Raw genomic sequence first — 24,097 nt, forward strand, 5'->3', positions numbered from 1 at the left:
TTCCCCACCACTTCTACAGAATCCATTATCAGATTTTTTTAATTTTCTCCACCATAAAATAAAACAATATATAGTTATAAACAAAATAACAATGCTAAAAATCATAGAAACATAGAAACATAGAAGACTGACGGCAGAAAAAGACTTCATGATCCATCTAGTCTGCCCTTATACTATTTCCTGTATTTTATCTTACAATGGATATATGTTTATCCCAGGCATGTTTAAATTCAGTTACTGTGGATTTACCAACCACGTCTGCTGGAAGTTTGTTCCAAGGATCTACTACTCTTTCAGTGAAATAATATTTTCTCACGTTGCTTTTGATCTTTCCCCCAACTAACTTCAGATTGTGTCCCCTTGTTCTTGTGTTCATTTTCCTATTAAAAACACTTCCCTCCTGAACATTTTTTAACCCTTTAACATATTTAAATGTTTCGATCATGTCCCCCCTTTTCCTTCTGTCCTCCAGACTATACAGATGGAGTTCATTAAGTCTTTCCTGATACGTTTTATGCTTAAGACCTTCCACCATTCTTGTAGCCTGTCTTTGGACCCGTTCAATTTTGTCAATATCTTTTTGTAGGCAAGGTCTCCAGAACTGAACACAGTATTCCAAATGTGGTCTCACCAGCGCTCTATATAAGGGGATCACAATCTCCCTCTTCCTGCTTGTTATACCTCTAGCTATGCAGCCAAGCATCCTACTTGCTTTTCCTACTGCCCGACCACACTGCTCACCCATTTTGAGACTTTCAGAAATGACTATCCCTAAATCAATCATATATAAACTTCTTCTTTTCTTATTACTCACTCAATGGAGGCTCTTATCTCTCCTCATCTAAAAATTTCTATTAATTCTATGCAACACTGTCAATTCTTAAAAATCTAAATAAAAATTCTTCCTTTCCATCTTACTATAAAAAGTTACATTACATCAATGCAAACAATAATCAAATCTCTTTTATCTAAATTTTAACATTGTATCATATAGCTAATAAAAAATTCTATATATATCTTTAATAAAAGAAATTATTCATAATATTTCACCCGCTTTATAAAATAAAGTTCTATATGTTTAAAGTCTAAGCAATGAGTAAATTATGTGTTATATCATTGTGTAATGCTACCACTCTGGCTTCCAAATTTAAATCAAATTCTCATGCTTCAATTTTTCCCAAAAGTAACCAATTGCTAATACATACATATCTCTTAATTTTCTTTTTTTAAATTAATATATTTGTATTATTTTTTTAAAAAACAAGACACAACACACATACATAAAAATACAAAACAAAACACGTAACAAAAATAGGAGCTACAATCGCTCCGCTCAGAATAGAAGTCTACATAGTAAGAAAAGAAAAAATTTGTTGATTAGATTATTTCAGAGGAAAAAGAAAAATATATCTACTTCATTTCTCTATTTAAATGCAGTTCAGAATAATAAATTTATATAACCTTGAATTCATTGAGAATTTCTTTTATTCAACCAAATATAGACCCTATCCCAGATTTTATAGAATTCCGACTCTTCTTGGTTCTTCAACCACCCATATCTCTTAATTTTCTATCCAGTCATAAAACTTCCCCCAAATTTTATAATTATCCGAGTACAGAGTCCATTATCAATTGCTTAGTTCAGAATAAATGGCTGTTCCTCACCACAAGAATGGCAGAATGACAAGATGGGGAACATGATGTCCCAACACACGCAAGTTCCCTCTTTCATAGTTGGTTTGCAACATTGCACACAAGATCTTAATAGGCCAGAGCTTGCAACACAATGTTGAGATGTGTTTGTCGTCATTTGGCCCCTTTGCTCCAACCACGGAATGAGCTGCTTCTGTCCCTTCAAGATGTTATGGATCATCGTTCTCTTAATAACTTTAAGCAATTTGAAGACATGGAATGCACAATAACAGGGTTAGAGGTCTTCTAGTCCAACCCCTTGTTCAACCAGGGGACCCTACACCTATGATGGCAAACCTATAGCACGTGTGCCATGCAGAGCTCTCTCTCTGTGGGTGTGCACACCATTGCCAGCCACACTTCTGGTTTCCAGAATGCACCTGGGCAACAGCCAGCTAGTCCTCATGGGTGCTGGAACATGGCCTGAAAATAGCCCAAAAATGTCTAAAAGTGGGCAAAGAACAAGCAGTTTTCCAGACTGTTTCTGAGGTTGTTTTCAGGCCAAAAATTTGCCTGTTTTTCAGGCCATTTTCAGACCAGAAATGGCATGAAAAATGGCCTGGAAATGGCCTGGAAAACAGCCTGAACATGGCCTGAAAAACAATGGTCCAAACCAGGCATGCGTGCACTGGTTAGCTGGTCTTTGGTTTTCCAGCATGCGCATGCATGTGCATTCAGATTTGGGCACTCGGTGTTGAAAAGCTTTGCCGTCACTGCCCTATACCATCCTGGACAAATTGCTGTCCAGTCTCTTCTTGAAAACCAACAGTGATGGCGCACCCAAAACGCCGTTCCATTGATTGAATTGTTCCCAGTGTCAAGAAATTTCTCCTTAGTTCTATCTAGGTCAGGAGTAATCAAAGTTGGCTCTTCTATGACTTGTGGACTTCAACTCCCAGAATTCCTGAGCCAATCATGCTAATTCAGGAATTCTGGGAGTTGAAGTCCATATGTCATAGAAGAGCCTAATTTGTCTACCCTTGTTCTAGGTTGAGCCGTCCCGAGTCTTTGGAGAGGGGCGGCATACAAATCTAATAAATTGAATTGAATTGAATCTCTCTTTGATAAGCTTCCATCCATACTTCTTGTCCACAGGTGCTTTGGAGAATAGGCTGATCGCCTTTTCTATGTGGCAGCCACTCAAGTCCTGGAAGACTCTATCTAATTCACCCTAGTCCTTCTTTTCATTGGACTAGACCAGGGGTAGGCAAAGTTGGCTCTTCTATGACACATGGACTTCAACTCCCAGAATTCCTGAGCCAATCATGCTAGCTCAGGAATTCTGGGAGTTGAAGTCCACATGTCGTAGAAGAGCCAACTTTGCCTACCACTGGACTAGACAATAAGGTTGCCTGAAAGGTTATTATCCAAACTAGATTTTAATGTAGACTGTCCTAGTTACTTCTGAAATGCTTTGGTGGGATATTCAAACCAAGAAAGATAAATACGGCACCAAGCTGGTTTTCAATAAGGTATTTGATAATAATAACATAGAAACATAGAAACATAGAAACATAGAAGACTGACGGCAGAAAAAGACCTCATGGTCCATCTAGTCTGCCCTTATACTATTTCCTGTATTTTATCTTACAATGGATATATGTTTATCCCAGGCATGTTTAAATTCAGTTACTGTGGATTGACCAACCACGTCTGCTGGAAATTTGTTCCAAGGATCTACTACTCTTTCAGTGAAATAATATTTTCTCACGTTGCTTTTGATCTTTCCCCCAACTAACCTCAAATTTTGCCCCCTTGTTCTTGTGTTCACTTTCCTATTAAAAACACTTCTGTACCTTATTTAACCCTTTAACATATTTAAATGTTTCAATCATGTCCCCCCTTTTCCTTCTGTCCTCCAGACTATACAGATGGAGTTCATTAAGTCAATGATTGTAGTTTTAGTTACAAATCTCACAGGGAGACCAAATGGTCAAAGGAGATCTCCTTTGGTCACTTCATGAGAATCGTAACTACAACTATGTCTGGATTGGGAACTGGACAACGGAGAGAGCAGACCGTAGGAGGGTCAAAGACTTACTTGAGCTTCTTTCAATCGTCCAAAATCGATGTTGAGATACGCCTTGATTCCCTCATACGCGCCAGGCAAAGTTAGCCCATGGATTAGCAACACAGACAGCACAACATAAGGCAACGTCGCAGTTATCCATACAACCTGTAAGGTCAACAGATGAAAACAATGGGATCCGTCCATCAACAGTAAATGTTGATTAAAAATGCAAGTCTCTTTTAGGGACACAGAAAACTGTTATCGCTTGAACCAGATTATTTGTTTTACTTTGCCTAGTATGGTCGATATGAGAGTCTCCATGGCTTCCAAAAAATATGTTCCATAATTTATTCTGCAATGTATCCAAGATAACACACTATTTGCGGCCCGTGAATAATATCTGGTGTAGAATTTGATTGATTTGATTTGATTTATTGGATTTGTATGCCGCCCCTCTCCGGAGACTCGGGGCGGTTAACAACAATAATAAAACAGTATACAAAATAATCCAATACTAAAAATGATTAAAACCCCATTAATATAAAAAACCAAACATACATACAGACATACCATGCATAAAATTGTAAAGGCCTAGGGGGAGAGAATATCTCAGTTCCCCCATGCCTGACTGCAGAGGTGGGTTTTAAGTAGCTTACGAAAGGCAAGGAGGGTGGGGGCAATTCTAATCTCTGGGGGGAGTTGGTTCCAGAGGGCCGGGGCTGCCACAGAGAAGGCTCTTCCCCTGGGTCCCATATCTGGGATATAAAAGTCGTGATCTTCACTTCATGCTTGTTAAGAACATTTCTACCAGCATTGATGTCTACAGAGAGTCTCAACCATTCAGGACATGGTTGTCGAAAAGGTGCTCTTTTTTTTCAAAAGGCAACTGGACTTCCCTGGGTTTTTTCTTCTTCTTTCCTTTGAAAATGTTCAAAGATGCTTCTTCAGTTCTAACTGAGGGACAGTGATAACTAAAGAATTTTCTTGGATGAGAAACAAAATGTTTTCAAAGATGAAAAAAGAAAGTTGTCATTTTTAACTAGAAAACTTAATAAAGTTCCTCTTGCACATATGTGCTAGTCGTTCCTGACTCTAGGGGGCAGTGCTCATCTCCGTTTCAAAGCCAAAGAGCCAGCGCTGTCTCGGTGGTCATGTGGCTAGTAAGTGCCAAAGACACACAAAGCGCTGTTACCTTCCCACCAACGTGGTCCCTATTTTTCTACTTGCATTTTTAACATGCTTTCAAACTGCTAAATTGGCAGAAGCTGGGCCAAGGTAGGGATTCGAACCGCCGAACTGCAAACCTCTCTGATTGATAAGCTCAGTGTTTTAGCCACTGTGCCACCGCGTCCTTATGCATTGGTATTGTTCTGTCGAACTGGTAGAATCCTCCCAAAAATGCACAGATACAATTTCAGACACACACACGTTTGAAAATTCAAAACAATGTTCTTTATAATGAAAATTCACTTAAACCAAGCCCTCTTTTGGTATAGCAAAGAGCACTGTCTCCAAACAAACTGGTAATTTGTACAAGTCCCTTATCAGTTCTGTGATACTTAGCTTGCAGCTGTGAGGCAATTCACAGTCCTTCTTTTTTCACAAAAGGTCAAAGTCAGTAAAGCAGTCACGAAACACAACGATCAGATAATCCTCCACAATGGCCAAACCCACAGGCTGCTCTTTATAGCAGCCTCACTAATGACCACAGCCCCACCCAACCACAGGTGGCCTCATTTTCTTTGATAATAATCTCTCAGTTGTTGTTGCCTATGCATCGCTCTCCGCATGCGTGGCTGTATCATTTACTCTTGTTCCGAATCCAAGGAGGAGCTAGATAATTGATCTCCTTCTGAGCTGTCTGCCCCACTCTCCTCCTCCCTGTCACTCATGTCTTCTTGGTCAGAGGAGCCTTCATCATCAGATTCCACCGGGGGCAAAACAGGCCTGCAGCATGTGGGTGTCTCCCCCACATCCACAGTCCTTGGGGCAGGAGAAGGGCCAGAGCTAACCACAACAGGTATGATATAATGTGATCATTCCATACTACTTTCTGCTCTCCAAATGGAATGAAAACCAAACATTAAAGTTTTAAGTTAAAACAAACAGACATTCGCCTACCTTCCCAGAGGTCTTCACTCCTTTCCACAGGCTAAAAAACAGGATTATCACAACCACCAAGAGACACAGCACCAGCTGCCACCGGGGCTGCCCGATTTCGTGAATCCCTTGGCTAATTTGCAAAACTCTCCGCCTATCCAAAGAGAGAAGAGGAAGAATTAGTTCATCTAATATGGTAGAAGTTACCTGTGCAGGTAGTTAAGGAAGTTAAGAATGACCTATAATTGTGAAACTAACATCAAGAAGTCTCAAAGGTGCTCGACGTTCTTGCTTTTTTTTCCCCCTTAAAAACATTTTCCTTCTCATCTAAGAAGCTTCTTCAGTTCTTCACTGAGGAAGCAGCTTCTTGGATGAGAAGCAAAAATGTCTTCAAGGAAGACAGAAAGAACAACAAAGTCTAGTTGCCTTTGGAAAAGCGTCTTTGGGACAAGCATGACCTGGATGATTGAGAACCTCCATAGAAATTTGCCATTGAGAAGATGTTATTTCCTGGACTGTACACCATGACTCAAATCCTACACAGTGAACTTCAGCAGAGGACTTTTGCACTCCAAATAATCTTTGTTGGGTGGCATTATCTTGAAAGTGGGCAAAATCCTGCAGCATTTCTAGAAACACCACGTGGTTCTTTCAAGAATGCATTAGAATTAGGTCCAAGGAACTGATAAGCAAGACTTTGTTACTGGAGGTGGAAGGATGGGTCTCTTGTTGCTTCCCCATTAGACTTATATACTGCTTCATAGTGCTTTTACAGCCCTCTTTACAGAGTCAGCCTCTTGCCCCCAACAATCTGGGTCCTCATTTTACCCACCTCGGAAGGATGGAAGGCTGAGTCAACCTTGAGCTGGGGATGAGTTTTGAACCGGTGACCTGCAGATCTACAGTCAGCTTTTAGTGACCTGCAGTGCTGCACTCTAACCACTGCACCATCCCGGCTCCACCCTTCCTTCCTTCCTTCCTTCCTTCCTTCCTTCCTTCCTTCCTGCCTTCCTTCCTTCCTGCCTTCCTTCCTTCCTTCTAGTATTTAGCAATAGCATTTAGACTTACATACCACTTCATAGTGCTTTTACAGCCCTCTCTAAGTGGTTTAACAGAATCAGCCTCTTGCCCCCAACAATCTGGGTCCTCGTTTTACCCACCTCGGAAGGATGGAAGGCTGAGTCAACCTTGAGGTGGGGATAAGTTTTGAACCGCTGACCTACAGATCTACAGTCAGCTTTTAGTGACCTGCAGTGCTGCACTCTAACCACTGCACCATCCTGGCTCCATCCATCCATCTATCCATCCATTCCTCCATCCATCCATCACTCTTACTCTCCTTCCTTTGGTCCATCCATCCTTTCCCTCCATCCTTCTCTTTCACTCTCACCTCCCTTCCTCCCCATCTCTCTTCCTTCCTTCCTCCCTCCCTCCCTCCTTCCTTCCTTCCTTCTATCATTTAGCAATAGCATTTAGACTTACATACCACTTCATAGTGCTTTTAAAGCCCTCTCTAAGTGGTTTAACAGAATCAGCCTCTTGCCCCCAACAATCCGGGTCCTCATTTTACCCACCTCGAAAGGATGGAAGGCTGAGTCAACCTTGAGCCGGTGGTGAGATCTGAACTCCTGAACTCCAGCTAGCAGCTCGCCGAAGTAGCCTGCAGTGCTGCACTCTAACCACTGTGCCACCCTGACTCCATGGTGGGGTCTATTTCTCTCTGTGACCAATACTGAAAGCAAACTCTTTAGGAAGTCAAGCCTAAACAGGAAGCAGAATTTAAAATGAACATGACGTGCCTCCATGGGTTGGACTGTCTTTGTTTTTCCTATCCTGGTCTTTAGGATGGAGCCAGAAATAATAAACCTAGACACTGAGCTCCAAAACAGAGAAGACAGAGGTCTACAGATCTCAGGCATCAATTTAGCAAGGTCGGACCATGAGGTCAAAATATTTCCAAGGAACATCCTCATCTCAAGAAAGCTTTAGATTGCCTTTCTAGAAGGCATGAAGCAATCTACGAGGCACCACCACAGATTGAATGCCAAACTGTATATTCACTTTTATTGCCTGATATGTAATTTCTTCTCATTCTATTATTTTAGGACAGCTTTCTCCCTCCCTCCCTCCCTCTTTCTCTCTCTCTCTCCGTGCAATGCCTTTTCCATGCTCAATGCTCTCTCGCTCTCTTCCAAATTTTGATTTTGCCAAGTATGGCAAACAAACAAGGCATTGCCATAAAGAAAAATTAAGCACAAACCCCAAAACCTCAGAGCTGGAGTGCAGCAATGCAAGCTATTTCAACTAATTGCTAACTATAGTTCAGCAGTTCAAATCTCACCACCGGCTCAAGGTTGACTCAGCCTTCCATCCTCCTGAGGTGGGTAAAATGAGAAAATATTATTTTACTGAAAGATTAGTAGATGCTTGGAACAAATTTCCAGCAGACGTGGTTGGTAAATCCACAGGAACTGAATTTAAACATGCCTGGGATAAACATATATCCATCCTAAAATAAAATACGGGAAATAGTATAAGGGCAGACTAGATGGACCAGGAGGTCTTTTGCTGCCGTCAATCTTCTATGTTGCTATGTTTCTAATTCCTGTGGGAGTTTTACTCCATTTTGGAACCTTTCTTGCTGCAGTGGATAAGTGAATCCTTGCAACTGTTAAATTAGTAACGTGATTGTCAAGAGAAACTGACTTCCTCTTTGACTTTGCTTGCCAAAAGGTCACAAAAGGGTTACACAGAATGGGAGTCCGCAACCATCATAAAAACGAATCAGGCGCCAAGCATTCTGAATTTTGGTTATGTGACCATGGGGATACTTTGCAACTGTTGTAAGTGTGAAAAAACAGTCATAAGTCACTTTTTTTCTCAGTGCTGTTGTAACTTGGAACAGTCACTAAACGAACTGCTCTAAATTGAGGACTTCACATACGCCCTCCGTCTCCCAAAAAGGAAAATACAGTGATACCTTGTCTTACACACTTAATCAGTTCCAGGACGAGGTTCTTAAGGTGAAAAGTTTGTAAGACGAAACAATGTTTCCAATAGGAATCAATGGAAAATGCGATTAACGCGTGCAAGCCCAAAATTCAACTCTTTTGCCAGCCGAAATGCCCGTTTTTGCGCTGCTGGGATTCCCCTGAGGCTCCCCTCCATGGGAAATCCCACCTCTGGACTTCCGTGTTTTTGCAATGCTGCAGGGGAATCCCAGCATCACAAAAACCAGCGCTTCGCTGGCAACAGAAGTCCGGAGGTGGGGTTTCCCAGCAAAGGGAGCATCAGTGAAATCGCAGCATCGCAAAAACACCAAAGTCCTTGAAACCCCACCTCTGGACCTCTGTGTTTTTATTTATTTATTTATTAGATTTGTATGCCGCCCCTCTCCGTAGACTCGATGCTGCGATTTCACTGAGGCTCCCCTCGCTGGGAAACCCCACCTCCGGACTTCCGTTGCCAGCAAAGCGCCCATTTTTGCGCTTCTGGGATTCCCCTGCAGCATCACAAAAACATGGCCCTCCGGAGGTGGGGTTTCCCATGGAGAGGAGCCTCAGAGATATCCCAGCAGTGCAAAAACGGGTGCTTCGCTGGCAATGGAAGTCCGGAGGTGGGGCATCCCAGCGGCGGCGGTGGGTTTGTAAGGTGAAAATAGTTTGTAAGAAGAGGCAAAAAAATCTTAAACCCTGAGTTTGTATCTCGAAAAGTTTGTATGACGAGGCGTTTGTAAGACGAGGTATCACTGTACTGAAATAGAAGGATAGAGGCCATAAGCCCTGGAAAAACTGAGACTCACTCATAAAATTCAGCAGCGGGAGTATTCTTGAGCTTGGAGCTGACGTTGAAGAATATTGAGTGATTGACTTTGGGGTCTGTGCAGTTAGGGGTGTTCCAATGATTATTGCAATGGATCCAGGGAAGCTCCCCCGTGGAGAAGGAGGCAAACAGGTAATAGAGAGACCAGGCGATGATAACGTTGTAGTAGAAGCCAACATAGAGTGCTATAAGGATCACAGCATAGCCCACGCCTGAAGACAAAGGAAAAGAGGTTATTATTATTATTTATTGGGTTTGTATGCCGACCCTCTCCGTAGACTCGGGGCGGCTAACAACAATGATAAAATACAACATGTAACAATCCAATTTAATAAAACAACTAAAAACCCTTATTATAAAAACCAAACATACACACAAACATACCATACATAACTTGTAATGGCCTAGGGGAAGGAATATCCTAACTCCCCCATGCCTGGCGACAAAGGTGGGTCTTGAGTAATTTGCAAAAGACAAGGAGGGTGGGAGCTGTTCTAATCTCTGGGGGGAGTTGATTCCAGAGGGCCGGGGCTGCCACAGAGAAGGCTCTTCCCCTGGGGCCCACCAAACGACATTGTTTAGTCAACGGGACCCAGAGAAGGCCAACTCTGTGGGACCTTATTGGCCGCTGGAATTCGTGCGGTAGAAGGCGGTTCTGGAGGTATTCTGGCCCAATGCCATGTAGGGCTTTAAAGGTCATTACCAACACTTTGAATGGTGACCGGAAACCGATCGGCAGCCAGTGCAGGCCGTGGAGTGTTGCAGAAACGTGGGCGAATCTAGGGAGCCCCACAATGGCTCTCGCGGCTGCATTCTGCACGATCTGAAGTTTCCGAACACTTTTCAAAGGTAGCCCCATGTAGAGAGCATTGCAGTAATCGATTATACAGGAACTTGGTCCCGGACTTCATGGGGAATCAACTCATGACATGAAAGATATATTATTGATCTTCTCTGTCCCCAGGCACAAATCTGATACGGAGTTATTGTGGTTTGGTGTAAGGTACAGGATCCCTGCCGTACAATGTGGGTTCAAATCAGTGATGGGCTACCAAATTTTTTTACTACCACACTGTGGCTTATGCATTTTGTTTCAACATCTTCCAGTGCAAATTGGGTGCTCTGGGATGAAGCACCAAATTTTGCTACCGGAACTGCATTCTTGACCGTTCCCATAGAAGCCCATCACTGGTTCACATGGAAGAATTAAGAATCTGCCATTCTAAGGAGCAATAGACTTAGCATTTAGACATGTCCCTGTTGTGCATTATTGGTTGCTGGCCCCTCCAGCAGCCGAATAAGAGGAGGAGGAGGAGGAAGAGGAGGAGGAGGAGGAGGAGGAGGAGGCATGAGAATCAGGATCAGCATCAACCTGAGAGTTCTGATGAGGAAGAGGAGTAACAGGTGACCCGCAGATGCAAAGAAGGCAGAGGAGAGGAGAGGAAAGGAAAGGATGAATGAAGAAAGGAAAGGAAAGGAAATATGAAGAAGGGAAAGGAAAGGAAAGGATGGATGAAGAAGGGAAAGGAAAGGAAAGAGGAATGGAAAGGAAAGGAAAGGAAATAGATTCAACAGGAAAGGAGAGGAGAGGAGGGCAGTGGAAATCTATGGGCCGGTCCTTGGGATGGAAGAGCCACTGCTGCTAGCAGAGGCCCACCCTAGCTTTGAGGATAAAAGGCAGGTGTAGGTGAGATGAGTAGACAACGATTCATCTCCCAGCTTGACAGACCTTTTAACTTGAAGTGAGAGAGAAACTTTTTCTGGGGTTGCCAGCACTCCTAAAAAAAGAATCTTCGAGTTAACTTCAGAGGGTTTGTTGTGTTTGGGAAGCTGGGTCAGAACAGCCCCATGCCACCACTCTGCTAAACAACTAATACCCCCAACTCTGTGAAACTATCTAAAAAGGCAGTTACCCTCATTATAACAACATAGCCAGTTTTAGCAACATAGCCACTTTTGTTTTTCCACCAAAGACATCTTTTTGGGGGGACTGGTATGAATTATATGTATGTGTAGATATATTTTAAAAAATCACTCTAGACTGTCTAGCCCTGATGATGCTACCTAGTTGCGTCATGAAATGCCTGCAAGAAATCAACCAAGCTCTGAGAACACCAAAGATGTTCCTCTACCACCTCCTCCTCCTCTTCCTCCTCCTCCCTCTTCTGCTACTGATGAGCTCAGAGAGCAGCAAGGATCCCACAGTCGTCATCCTCCTCCTCCTCCTGCCCCGTCCTCTTATTCTTCTTCCTCCTCCTCCAACCTCACTCCCTTCTAGCACTGATGATGTTCCCTAGTTCAGTGTTTTCCAACCTTGGCAACTTGAAGATATCTGGACTTCAACTCCCAGAATACCCCAGCCAGCGAATGCAAGAAAGGACCTAACAGTTCAACCCCCGAGCTACAAATATCTTCTTTTATGGCACATAAATAAAGATTCAGATCTCCTTCAACCCTGACACAACCACCGACTGACAGCTAAAACGTGTCGATTTACCTTTAAACAACGGGCATATTTTCCATACGGTAGCGGCCCCTTCTCTATTATACTGGCCTAAAGCAAGTTCCATATAAAACAAAGGCATTCCTGCAATGATGAGGAAGAGGCTGTAAGGGATGAGGAAGGCACCTGGAAAGACAAAAATAAACACAGATGAAAGAACTGCTGGCTTGCATTAAACTCTCTTTTTTTTCCCCAGAAGAAGATTGGAGTTTCTTTCTTTCTTGGAGTTTCTTTCTTTCGGTTGTTTTTAAAACCATCCTAGATCACAAAGGAGCAGCTGTTGCAGAAAGGTAGAAAGGAGAAAGAAGTGTTTTCTTTTTTCTAGATGTCGCCTCTTCATTGTTCCCTGTGTCTACAAGACAGGCTTTGGAAGCCTTCTCTCTCAATATATTTCTGCTGTTTTTGCAATATATGTGAGAAAGAAAAAGGAGGAGAAAGAAGAAAGAAAGAAAGAAGGAAGGAAGGAAGAAAGAAAAAAAAGGAAGGCAGGAAGAAAAAAGGAAGAAAGGAAGGAAGGAAGGAAGGAAGAAAAAAGGAAGGGAGGAAGAAAAAAAGGAAGGAAGGAAGGAAGAAGAAAGGAAGGGAGTGAGAAAAAAGGAAGGAAGAAAGAAAGGAAGAAAAAAGAAAGGAAGAAAAAAGGAAGGGAGGGAAAGAGGGAGGGAGGGAGGAAGGAAGGAAGGAATGAAGAAAGAAAGAAAGAAAGAAGAAAGGAAGGGAGGGAGGGGAAAAAGGAAGGAAGAAAGAAAGAACGAAAGAAAAAAAGAAAGGAAGAAAAAAGGAAGGAAGGGAAAGAGGGAGGGAGGGAGAAAGGAAGGAAGGAAGGAAGGAAGGAAATTCAAGTAGCAAACCTAGCCAGAATTATGGCTTAAAAAACTCTTGGCCCATTAATTCTCATTTCCACCAGTCTATTAATGGAGTCAGGCAAAACACTCTACTGAATGGAGTATCTACTATCTACGAAGATACTAGAGCAACAGGATGTGCTAACATTGAGGGAATTAAAGGTCTTCTGTGGTTGTAAGTCACATATCCCAAGTTGGTTGAGGACACCGAAATAAATTGGAACAAGCCATCCGGAGACTGAAGGCATTCTCTGCAGATATGACTGTTGATTGAAAAACTGGCCACTTTCCCCAGGTATCCCCTTAAGCGGCAGCACCAAGTTCAAGACCTTGCAAGCCAGTCCAAGGTACTCCAAAATCAGATTATCCTCTTCCTCAATCCAAGTGCAAACACAATGTTGTCCTTTTCTGACGATTCAACTATTTGTTTGCTAAGCTCTGGCCACTCAGACAAAATTCAATTAAATGAACAGTATTTCCAATGCAGTACTGTTATAGGATATGAATTTTACAAAGCATTCTCTCCCTCTCCCTCTCTTTCTCCCTTTCTCTCCCTCCCTCCCTATCCTCCCCTCCCTCTCTTCCCCCTTCCTTCTTTTTCTCCCCCTCCCTCTCTTACTCTCTCTCTCCCTCCCTCTCTCTCCCACCCTCTCCATGTCTCTCTGTACATTGGAGTGATAGCTCCAGAACTGAGCTCAGTAAATTCAACAGCAGCATCCCTGGGAAACCAAATGCATTCTCCCATCAGGATACAGCTAATTTAAATATCAAAGGGTAGCTATAGCTAATGGGAGATGCTCAAGTTCAAAGAAAATAAATCTGGACAGATTTAAGTCATTTGTCCAGGAAGGAAGGAAGGAAGGAAGGAAGGAAGGAAGGAAGGAAGGAAGGAAGGAAGGAAGGAAGGAAGGAAGGAAGGAAGGAAGGAAGGAAGGAAAGAAGGAAAGAAAGAAAGAAGGAAGTCTGCAGGATGTGTTCAAAAAAAGTCAAAGGATGGATCAACCAGATGAAAACTCTAAGGAGGTATTGATGGCCAACATAGCTTATTTATTTATTGGGGAAAAAATCTATCTTTTAAAGTTCTTTCCAGATTTTTATTCAAAAGGAGCAGACTTTTCCTGCTGAGGTTCCCAAAAAAAGAAACCAGCTAAATCTCAGGCTCCATCTTCAGTGGCCCCAACAACAAGGTAGACTTGGTTAATTTCAAAAAGACCAGATTAATCTTTTGATAGGTGACCACCAAGATATTCCTCTCTTTTTTTCCCCAGGTTTGAAAAGTATCAAGTTAAAGAAAGTTCTGGTTACCATAATTTTTAAAAAATATTGTGTCCCTAGCAGGAGTGCAGAGAAGAGCAACAAAGATATCGGGGGTGTACAGGTTGAATGATGAACAGCTAAGGAACCTGGGTATAGTGAAGACCTGATAGCATCTTTATTTTATTTATTTATTTATTAAATTTGTATGCCACCCCTCTCCGCAGACTCGGGGCAGCTCACAGCAGTGATAGAAACAATGTACAATACAAATCTAACAATACGAAGTTAAAAACCCATAATTTAAAAAACATGCACACAACACACCATACATAAATTATATAGGCCTGGGGAAGATATTTCAATTCCCCCATGCCTGACAGCAGAGGTGGGTTTTGAGAAGTTTACGAAAGGCAAGAAGGGTGGGGGCAAATCTGATCTCTGGGGGGAGTTGGTTCCAGAGGGCCGGGGCCGCCACAGAGAAGGCTCTTCACCTGGGTCCCGCCAAATGATATTGTTTAGTCGACGGGACCTGGAGAAGGCCAACTCTGTGGGACCTAACTGGTCGCTGGGATTCGTGCGGAAGGAGACGGTCCAGGAGATATTCTGGTCCAGTGTCATGAAGGGCTTTATAGGTCATAACCAACACTTTGAATTGTGACCGGAAACTGATCAGCAACCAATACAGACTGTGGAGTGTTGGTGAAACATGGGCATACTTGGGAAAGCCCATGATTGCTCTCGCAGCTGCATTCTGCACGATCTGAAGTTTCCGAACACTTTTCAAAGGTAGCCCCGTGTAGAGAGCGTTACAGTAGTCGAGCCTCGTGGTGATGAGGGCATGAGTGACTGTGAGCAGTGACTCCCGGTCCAGATAGGGCCGCAACTGGTGCACCAGGCGAACCTGGGCAAATCTTCCAATACTTGAGATATTATTGAAGAAAAGAGGGCCCTCTTGTGCAGAGAGAAGTGCACCGGCTTAAGGTCCTATTTCTCTTCCTTGGTTCACCCTCAACCCTCACTCCTGCATTCTCCGCCTTGGAAAAAAAACCCTTGCAAAGATGCAAATGACACCCAGCTGCTTTACTTTGATCCTACAATCTCCCTCCTATTCTCTGCCCAGCGTTTCCGCCTCTTGTTTTTCCAAACCACGTGGCCCAGACATCAAAGCATTCATTTTGTGAGCTGTAACCCGAAAAGGCAAAACTGTGGACAAAGAGAGTTTTTCATCCACACCTCAACATTTTGGAAGAAAGCTCAGGGAACTCCAAAAGAGGGGGGGGGGAGAACACAAAAATGTATTTGTTCTTTGTGTGTGTGTGGGTGTGTGTACTTCTCCTGTGAAAAGAAAAAGAGGAAGCTTTCAAGATTTCTGGCCATATCTTAAAAAAATCATCTCTTTAAAAAATATTATGGATTATAATCTTTGGACTAAGTTTTTTTTTAAATCACAGGATAAGGTACACAACACACACACACACACACACACAAGTGTAACATATTTTTTGTTGATAATGAAAAGGAAGGGAGACTAGTATAGATCTATTTTGAGCTTATTTGCTTTCTTTTATTTGCTAGATATACATAAACCATAAACAAACCACAGTGTCTATCTCTATACAGTAACTAAGCCAGATCCAAACAAGCCAGCAGTGAGTGTTTTACAAGTGATGCCGGACCTGCTTTTAATCATGATTAAAAGCAGTGGAACTCATTACCGGACTCTGTAGTATTCCCAAAGTTATTCCCAAAGTTATTCCAGCAGCCCATTATAAACATGTTGCACACAGAGAGGGAGATGTTCTCTAAAATTTCCAAAAAGTTGTGATTCCAGTACACCTGAAGGAATCCAGATCAGGAAAAAACCTGTTTCATTCCCCCCTCGACTTCCATCCCCTGTCCTATTGTCTCTCCAATATTTCTTTATATATCTTTTCTTCTATTCTTTCATTGATATATTTTATTCTTATATCTTTTCTTCTATTCTTTCATTGATATATTTTATTCTTATATCTTTTCTTCTATTCTTTCTTTGATATATTTTATTCTTATATCTTTTCTTCTATTCTTTCATTGATATATTTTATTCTTATATCTTTTCTTCTATTCTTTCTTTGATATATTTTATTCTTATATCTTTTCTTCTATTCTTTCTTTGATATATTTTATTCTTATATCTTTTCTTCTATTCTTTCTTTGATATATTTTATTCTTATATCTTTTCTTCTATTCTTTCATTGATATATTTTATTCTTATATCTTTTCTTCTATTCTTTCTTTGATATATTTTATTCTTATATCTTTTCTTCTATTCTTTCATTGATATATTTTATTCTTATATCTTTTCTTCTATTCTTTCTTTGATATATTTTATTCTTATATCTTTTCTTCTATTCTTTCTTTGATATATTTTATTCTTATATCTTTTCTTCTATTCTTTCTTTGATATATTTTATTATTATATCTTTTCTTCTATTCTTTCATTGATATATTTTATTCTTATATCTTTTCTTCTATTCTTTCTTTGATATATTTTATTCTTATATCTTTTCTTCTATTCTTTCTTTGATATATTTTACTATGAGTATATCCTCTATAACCTTCATTATGTTTTGGACAAGATAAAATAAATAAATAAAATAAATATAAGAGCCACGGTGGCGCACTGGTTAGAGTGCAGTACTATACACTACTTCTGCTGATCACCGGCTGCCAGCCATTTGGCAGATCAAATCTCAATAGGCTCAAGGTTGACTCAGCCATCCATCCTTCCAAGGTGGGTAAAAAAGAGGACCCAGATTGTTGGGGGCAAGAGGCTGACTCTTTAAACTGCTTAGAGGGGGCGTAAAGCACTGGGAAGCGGTATATAAGTCTAAGTGCTACTGCTATATGGACACTGGTGGAGCAGTGTTGTGTTTAAAGTCAAACCGCACAAGCCAGCATTCAGGCCCAGGCCAGCATCGTTAGACAAGGCATAATGAAATGCTGTGTTCAAGGAACCAATTCATGTATTACAGTGTTCCCTCGATTTTCGCGGGTTCGAACGTCACGAAAAGTCTATACCGCGGTTTTTCAAAAATATTAATTAAAAAATACTTTGCGGTTTCCCCCCCTATACCACGGTTTTTCCCACCCGATGATGTCATATGTCATCACCAAACTTTCGTCCACCTTTAGTAAATATTTTTTTTAATAAACTTTAATAAAGAAACATGGTGAGTAATACAGTGTTCCCTCGATTTTCGCGGGGGATGCGTTCCGAGACCACCCGCAAAAGTCGAATTTCTGCGAAGTAGAGATGCGGAAGTAAATACACTATTTTTGGCTATGAACAATATCACAAGCCTTCCCGTAACACTTTAAACCCCTAAACTGCAATTTCTCATTCCCTTAGCAACCATTTAGATTATTACTCATCATGTTTATTTATTAAAGTTTATTAAAAAAAATATTTATTAAAGGCGGACAAAAGTTTGGCGATAATGTATGACATCATCGGGCGGGAAAAACTGTGGTATAGGGAAAAAAACCGCAAAGTATTTTTTAATTAATATTTTTGAAAAACCATGGTATAGCGGTTTCACGAAGTTCGAACCCGCGAAAATCGAGGGACCACTGTAATCTAAATGGTTGCTAAGGGAAAGGGAAATTGCAATTTAGGGGTTTAAAGTGTTAAGGAATGGCTTGTGATACTGTTCATAGCCAAAAATAGTGTATTTACTTCCTCATCTCTAATTCGCGGAAATTCAACTTTCGCGGGCGGTCTCGGAACGCATCCCCCGCGAAAATCAAGGGAACACTGTAATGAGGTACTAAGATTGTCCTTTTGTGTAACTAGAGTTCTAGAAGTAGATCCCATTAAATAGAACCTGACTTCTTAATTAAGAATAGTTGACTTTCATTGAACTTGACTCTGATGATGTTGAGATGTGATACACACAGACACACAAATACACACACACTCCTACAGCTGTGGTTCATTGAGAGCAAACCACGTCCATCCATTAGACTCCAATTTAATAATAGGAGATTCACCATATGTTATGCAGTGGACAAAACTTCAGCAACAAGTCCAGTGGCTTCATGAGCCATCTCCAGGTGATCTCTACAACTCTAAAACTGCCAGTCAACTTTTGAGACCACATAGATCTTTTTCTGGCTATCAAGGAAAAAAAACACATACACACAAACACACACAATCTGCATTTTTAGGTTTAGTTTCAAGGTTTGCCCAGCTAATCAGTCAATTGTGCATTTAACTTTTGCAAAGTTTTCAGAGCTAACTGTCAGTGTTTCAAATTGTGTTGCGTTTCATTTGAGATCAGTGTTCCTTCTTACATACATTTAATTCAGAGAATAATCAGAACTGAAGAAAAAAAAACAACTTCTGCCAACCTGCCTTCCATTGAGGTCCTGTATACTGCACGAATCAAAAAGAGGACCGTGAAAATATTCGCATCCTGGACACAAATTGTTTCAACTCCTACCCTCAAAACGATGCTATACAGCACTGCACAGTAAAATAACTAGACACAGGAACAGTTTTTTTCCTGAATGCCATCACTCTGCTAAACAAATAATTTCCTCACCACTGTCAAACTATTCACTAAGGCTGCATTACTATTACTATTAATATTCTCATCGTTCCTATCACTCATCTCCTCCCACTTATGACTGCATAACTGTAACTTGTTGCTTGTATCCTTACAATTTATATTAATATCGATTGTTTCCTGATTGCTCATTTGTACCCTATGATATTCATTAAGTGTCGTACCTCCTGATTCTTGACAAATGTATCTTTTCTTTTATGTACCCTGAGAGCATCTGCACCAAAGACAAATTCTTTGTGTGTCCAATCACACTTGGCCAATAAAATTCTCTTCTCTTCTAATTATCACCAGACAACTAGACCATCCATGCACCATAAAATAGAAGCCTTTTGTCTAGCAATAGCAGCACCTCTAGAAATCCCAACCAGAACATTTAGAAAATGTTACCAAAGAAGGAAAGTCAGATTTAGCAATGGGGACATTGCTCTTTATACCAATTGTTCATTCTGGAACAATTCAAGAAGAAGCTAACAACAAGCAAACTCCTTAGTAGGGGAAAAACCTATCGAGAAGCAATAGCCTCAACATGAGTGTACATGAGATTTACTGTATATTACATGAGAACAGGAGAAGGAACATCAGCAGCTGTTGTCATCAAACACCAGTCCATTTTGTCTGTATTTTCTACGTTAATAAATAAAATGTACTAAAACTTCAGGATTTCAAACTCAGACTCAAGTTTTCTCAGGAGAACCTGAGATTCTTCCACAACCCTTGTGGTGAACTATATGCCTCAATCTTCTATTACAGCTGTAATAACTAGCAACTGTCCAGTTCCTTCTTAATCAAAGCCTTATTATCAGCCTTTTAAAAAAAAATATTTTCCAAGTGATTGTGCACATGAAAACAAAACTGGTTGCTGAATTGGGGAAGATGTGTGTGTGTTCATTCATTTCTGGAGCCCAACTTCCAAAACTCCCGAATTTTAGCCATGCTGGCTAGAAACTTGAGAATTGCATCTGGATGGATATTATTGTAGCCTGTTTTCTGGAATCATTAAGCTTGGAGTGGCCCCAAAGAACCTCGGTGCTTTCTTAGAAGGTGACTACAATGTTCTCCCCACAGGCGACAGTAGAAGGAAGCGCCTTTAAGCAGAGTCCACAAAGCTCACCACATCCGCGAAATTCATGCCAGATTACAATATGGAAGCAGTTAGGGTCACCGTCCTCCCTCCATTTTCCCTTCTGGGAGAGAAAGCTACTTTTGAACCCCGTTCAACATTTTGGGGCAAACAATCAGAAACAAACTTGGAGGCTTCTGTTGCCACCAAACGAGAAGACCACTGAATATTTGGACTGTACCAAAAGCAAAACTAATTAAAACAATACCCAAAAAAATGCACTGGGAATCCTGCATGGGAGGGAAAGAGGCTGAATGATGGTTAATGGAGCTTCTATGCTCTGAAGCAGTCTACCACCATCTCTGCCTGCATTTCAAGAGGAGTCTAGCTGGTCAAGGCAGGAAGTATAACAGATTGCCTTTGATCTGAGTTTGCAAAAGAAAGCTGAACTTTTAAACTTGTTCTGCCGAGATGGAATATGAGTTTAGAGCTCTAGAGGATGAAAATATGTTTTTTTTTATTTCTTTTTATTTACTTATTTTGGCAAGATTCCTTCAAACCAGGGTGCCATCTCTGCATCTACAGCCCAGCTATCCAGAAGAGAGAAGTCACAAATTGAAACTTCATTCTCAAGGAGAATGGCATCTGACCCCAGGTGTGCCAAACACACTCATATATACACGTCCTCCAAAACCAAGCACACCAAGTGCCAAAGGGAAGCCAGATGGCCATCTTCCTTTAGTCTTCCCTCCGTCTTCCCCACTGATGTGGAGACCATGGGATGGATACCCTAACAGGTTTAGGGTGGGTGAGTAAGAAGGAGATTGATGGCAGAAAAAGACTTCATGATCCATCTAGTCTGCCCTTATACTATTTCAATTTCAATTCAATTTCAATTTATTAGATTTGTATGCCGCCCCTCTCTGAAGACTCCGAATATTTCCTGTATTTTATCTTAAGATGGATATATATATTATCCCAGGCATGTTTAAATTCAGTTCCTGTGGATTTACCAACCAGGTCTGCTGGAAGTTTGTTCCAAGCATCTACTACTCTTTCAGTAAAATCATATTTTCTCCCGTTGCTTCTGATCTTTCCCCCAACTAACCTCAGATTGTGCCCCCTTATTTAACCCTTTAACGTATTTAAATGTTTCGGTCATGTCCTCCATTTCCCTTCTGTCCTCCAGACTATACAGATGGAGTCCATGAAGTCTTTCCTGATACGTTTTATGCTTAAGACCTTCCACCATTTTGGTTGCCCGTCTTTGGACCCTTTCCATTTTGTCAATATCTTTTCGTAGGTGAGGTCTCCAGAACTGAACACAGTATTTCAAGTGCGGTCTCCCCTGTGCTCCATACAACCGGATCACAATCTCTTGGGACTTACCTCCTCCGTTTTTGTAGCAGAGGTAAGGGAACCGCCAGACGTTGGCCAGATCCACAGAGAAGCCCACCACGGAGAGCAGAAAGTCAATCTTTTTGCCCCAAGTCTCCCGTTCCTGCAGCGGGGCGCCGGCGGGGCTGTACCTGGGGCCGGCGTGCTCCAGGAGGTGGCTGCTGGTATATTGTACCCCATTCTGTTCCTTCACCAGCAAGAGCTCCACGTCTTTCTTGGCTGGGGGAGACGGCGGCAGCGCGGAAGGCTCCTCCGCCTGGACCAGAGGTTTGATCATCTTCGCTCTGGAGGTGCGAGAGGGTGGGAAGAGAGTGGGGGGGGGGGAGAAGAGAGCAACTCAGCCGAGAAGAGCGCGCGAGGACAGTGAAAGCAGGAGCCGTTGCGCCCGAGAGCCTCTCCTCTCCAAGAGCGCAGCGCAAAGACGCGCCCGCCAAAGGGAGGAGGGCTCCGGGGCCGCAGAACCTCCGGGCCAGAGGAGCGTCCTCCCCCCTCCTGTCAGCCTCCAGAGACCACCACCCGACCCCGGGGAGGGGGCTTCCCAGGTCGGTCGGGAGAGAGCCGTCTTAAGTCGACAAATAGGACTCTTCCGACTTAGGCCGGTGGGGGGATGCAGAGGATGGAGTGGCGACGCCGCTATCCTGGTCTAACCCCCCCCTCCCGTTGTTCCAATCTCAGCAGAGGACTCTCTGCGGCCCTAAACCCGAGGGGGACAAGGGCGGCGGGTTCTAAGCGACCCTCACCCGTCATTATATCTTCATGACAGTTCAAACTTCAGCGCGCGCGTAATTGGGCAGCTGCTCGCGAGGGAAGTCGCTTTCCAAAGAGACTTCTTTCTTGGATCCTGAACGGGACTCGTATACACACACCGACACGGGGTTCGGGTTCGCCTCCCTTAAAGCTAACCAACACCTCCAACAGAATAGTGCCTTGTTTGGACACCACGCGCACCCGAAGTTCCCCGAGGTTCACGCTTCTGCTGTTCTGGAGCTGCCTAAAAGTAATTTTTTTTCCGGGAAGAATAACCGAATGACAATCGAGGAAGCGCACACAAACGGGGATAAACGGAGCGTCCCCCCCCTTTTTTTTTAAAGTTTCAGAATCCGAATCAAAGCCAGACTTTTTGTCCAAGCGACTTGAGATGTGTAAAAATTCTCCAGGAGGGAAGAAAACGCCTAAAAGCAACCCGGATTTCTTTTTTCAATGGGAGGTTTGTATGCCCAATTTGATATAATCCGATTCATAATCTAGACTTTAGGTGTGGGTTTTAAACCACCTGGAATGAATTCTGCCAACTCGACTTAAGTTTGTTGGTGCTATTCTTTTCTCGCCTGGACAGAATCTATCTTGCAGAAATTCACAGACTGCCTAAATTTGTAATTCTACAATGCAGTATTTTCCCAATCTGAGCTGTAAATCTCTATTTACATGTTTTTTGGTATATAGAAGCCAGAAAACAATAGAAGCACAGAACCCAAATGGCTCCAGATTCACCTGGATCAAGAGGGCAAGAAACAGTGAAATAATGAAACCAACTTTACTGCTAAATTTTATTTCTTTTTTATAAAAAGTTTTATTCCTGCATCCCTTAAAACCAATGTAGTCATTAAATTTGTTTTTCATTCTTCCTTTTTAAAATCACCATGATTAATGACAGAATGCAAAGCATTTCCTCCACTAAAATTGTTTTTTTTTTAAAGCTAAAGGTTATTTCAATAGCATCTCTCTTTTTTTGCCATAATGGACAATAACTATGATCAACACTCAAACATCACATCTCTCCAAGGTGAGGTGTAAATTTTTCATTATACATATATCTCTTATTTTGCTTTTGGGGTGGTCAGAATGTGGTTTCAGATGCTACCCAAGTTTCATTTTAAAACAAACCAATCTGAATTTTATTTTATTTTATTTCCCTCTGGATCAGTTGGGGACAGGCTGACAAGAGTGTCTTTAGGAATCACACACACACATACAAAATTCAGCAATGCCTAAAACACTAAACAACTTACAAACCCTCCTGTGAAATTATGACTAAGGTTGTAATTTTTGAATAGAAAAGTTGGAGGTCCTGCTGGCAAAGAGGGGAAATGTCTTCCTCAATTGCTCACACCTGTGTGCAAACTCACACAGAAACAGCCCCACACATTGTCTGTGGGGTTTCTGCCCACCCATTGATCTCTTCTGCCTGTTCTGGCCAAGAACCTTCTTGCTGGCATCCCCAGCCAGCCAGCCAGCCAAAATCTCAACCGTATCCCAACCTCACTTACCTTTCCTGAGGATGCCAAAGAGAAATCCTTAGAAAGACTCACCTTTAGCCTGTTCCACTATTTCAGGAGATGTTAGAGAGATGGTCCATTCCCCCCCAGTTGGAGATGGCAGGGTGGGGGCAGAAATCAGAAGGATGGTCCGAGTCCTTTCTTCTTCTTCTTCTTCTTCTTCTTCTTCTTCTTCTTCTTCTTCTTCTTCTTCTTCTTCTTCCTCTTCTTCCTCTTCCTCTTCTTCCCCAAGACTAGGAAGACACTGTAGGCAAGGCACTGGAGAAGCGTTTTAAACCTCTCTCCATGATTGAATTACTGGATTGATAAAGCTTCACAGATGTCCTGCCCTGCAGCAAAGCTTCCACCAAAGAAGGCTTTAGCCCGAAGCAGCTGGTTCTCTTCACTGCTTCTCCTAAAGGCCACTACATCTGATTTCCAAGGCAGGGAAAAAAGAAAGAAGAGAGGAAAATAAAACAACCCCCTTGACTTCTTAGACTTCTTGAATTCTTGCCTTGGTTTCTTATGGTTAGGAGTGGATGGCTCT

At 42.0% G+C, this 24,097-nt stretch overlaps 1 protein-coding gene across 1 annotated transcript in view; it reads right to left on the reverse strand.

Annotated features, from left to right (window-relative positions):
* The window catches only part of SLC6A2 (solute carrier family 6 member 2), a 46,890-nt gene extending 23,165 nt beyond the window's left edge, over positions 1-23,725 (reverse strand). The window contains 6 exon segments of the mRNA XM_070761904.1: positions 3,734-3,868; positions 5,825-5,957; positions 9,606-9,837; positions 12,123-12,254; positions 21,287-21,579; positions 23,605-23,725. Coding sequence (XP_070618005.1) covers positions 3,734-3,868; positions 5,825-5,957; positions 9,606-9,837; positions 12,123-12,254; positions 21,287-21,572 — 918 coding nt within the window. The 5' untranslated portion in view covers positions 21,573-21,579; positions 23,605-23,725.
* Positions 23,726-24,097: the final 372 nt, after the last annotated feature.

This window comes from Erythrolamprus reginae, chromosome 9 (genome assembly GCF_031021105.1).
Source record: "Erythrolamprus reginae isolate rEryReg1 chromosome 9, rEryReg1.hap1, whole genome shotgun sequence".
Classification (NCBI taxonomy): domain Eukaryota; kingdom Metazoa; phylum Chordata; class Lepidosauria; order Squamata; family Dipsadidae; genus Erythrolamprus; species Erythrolamprus reginae.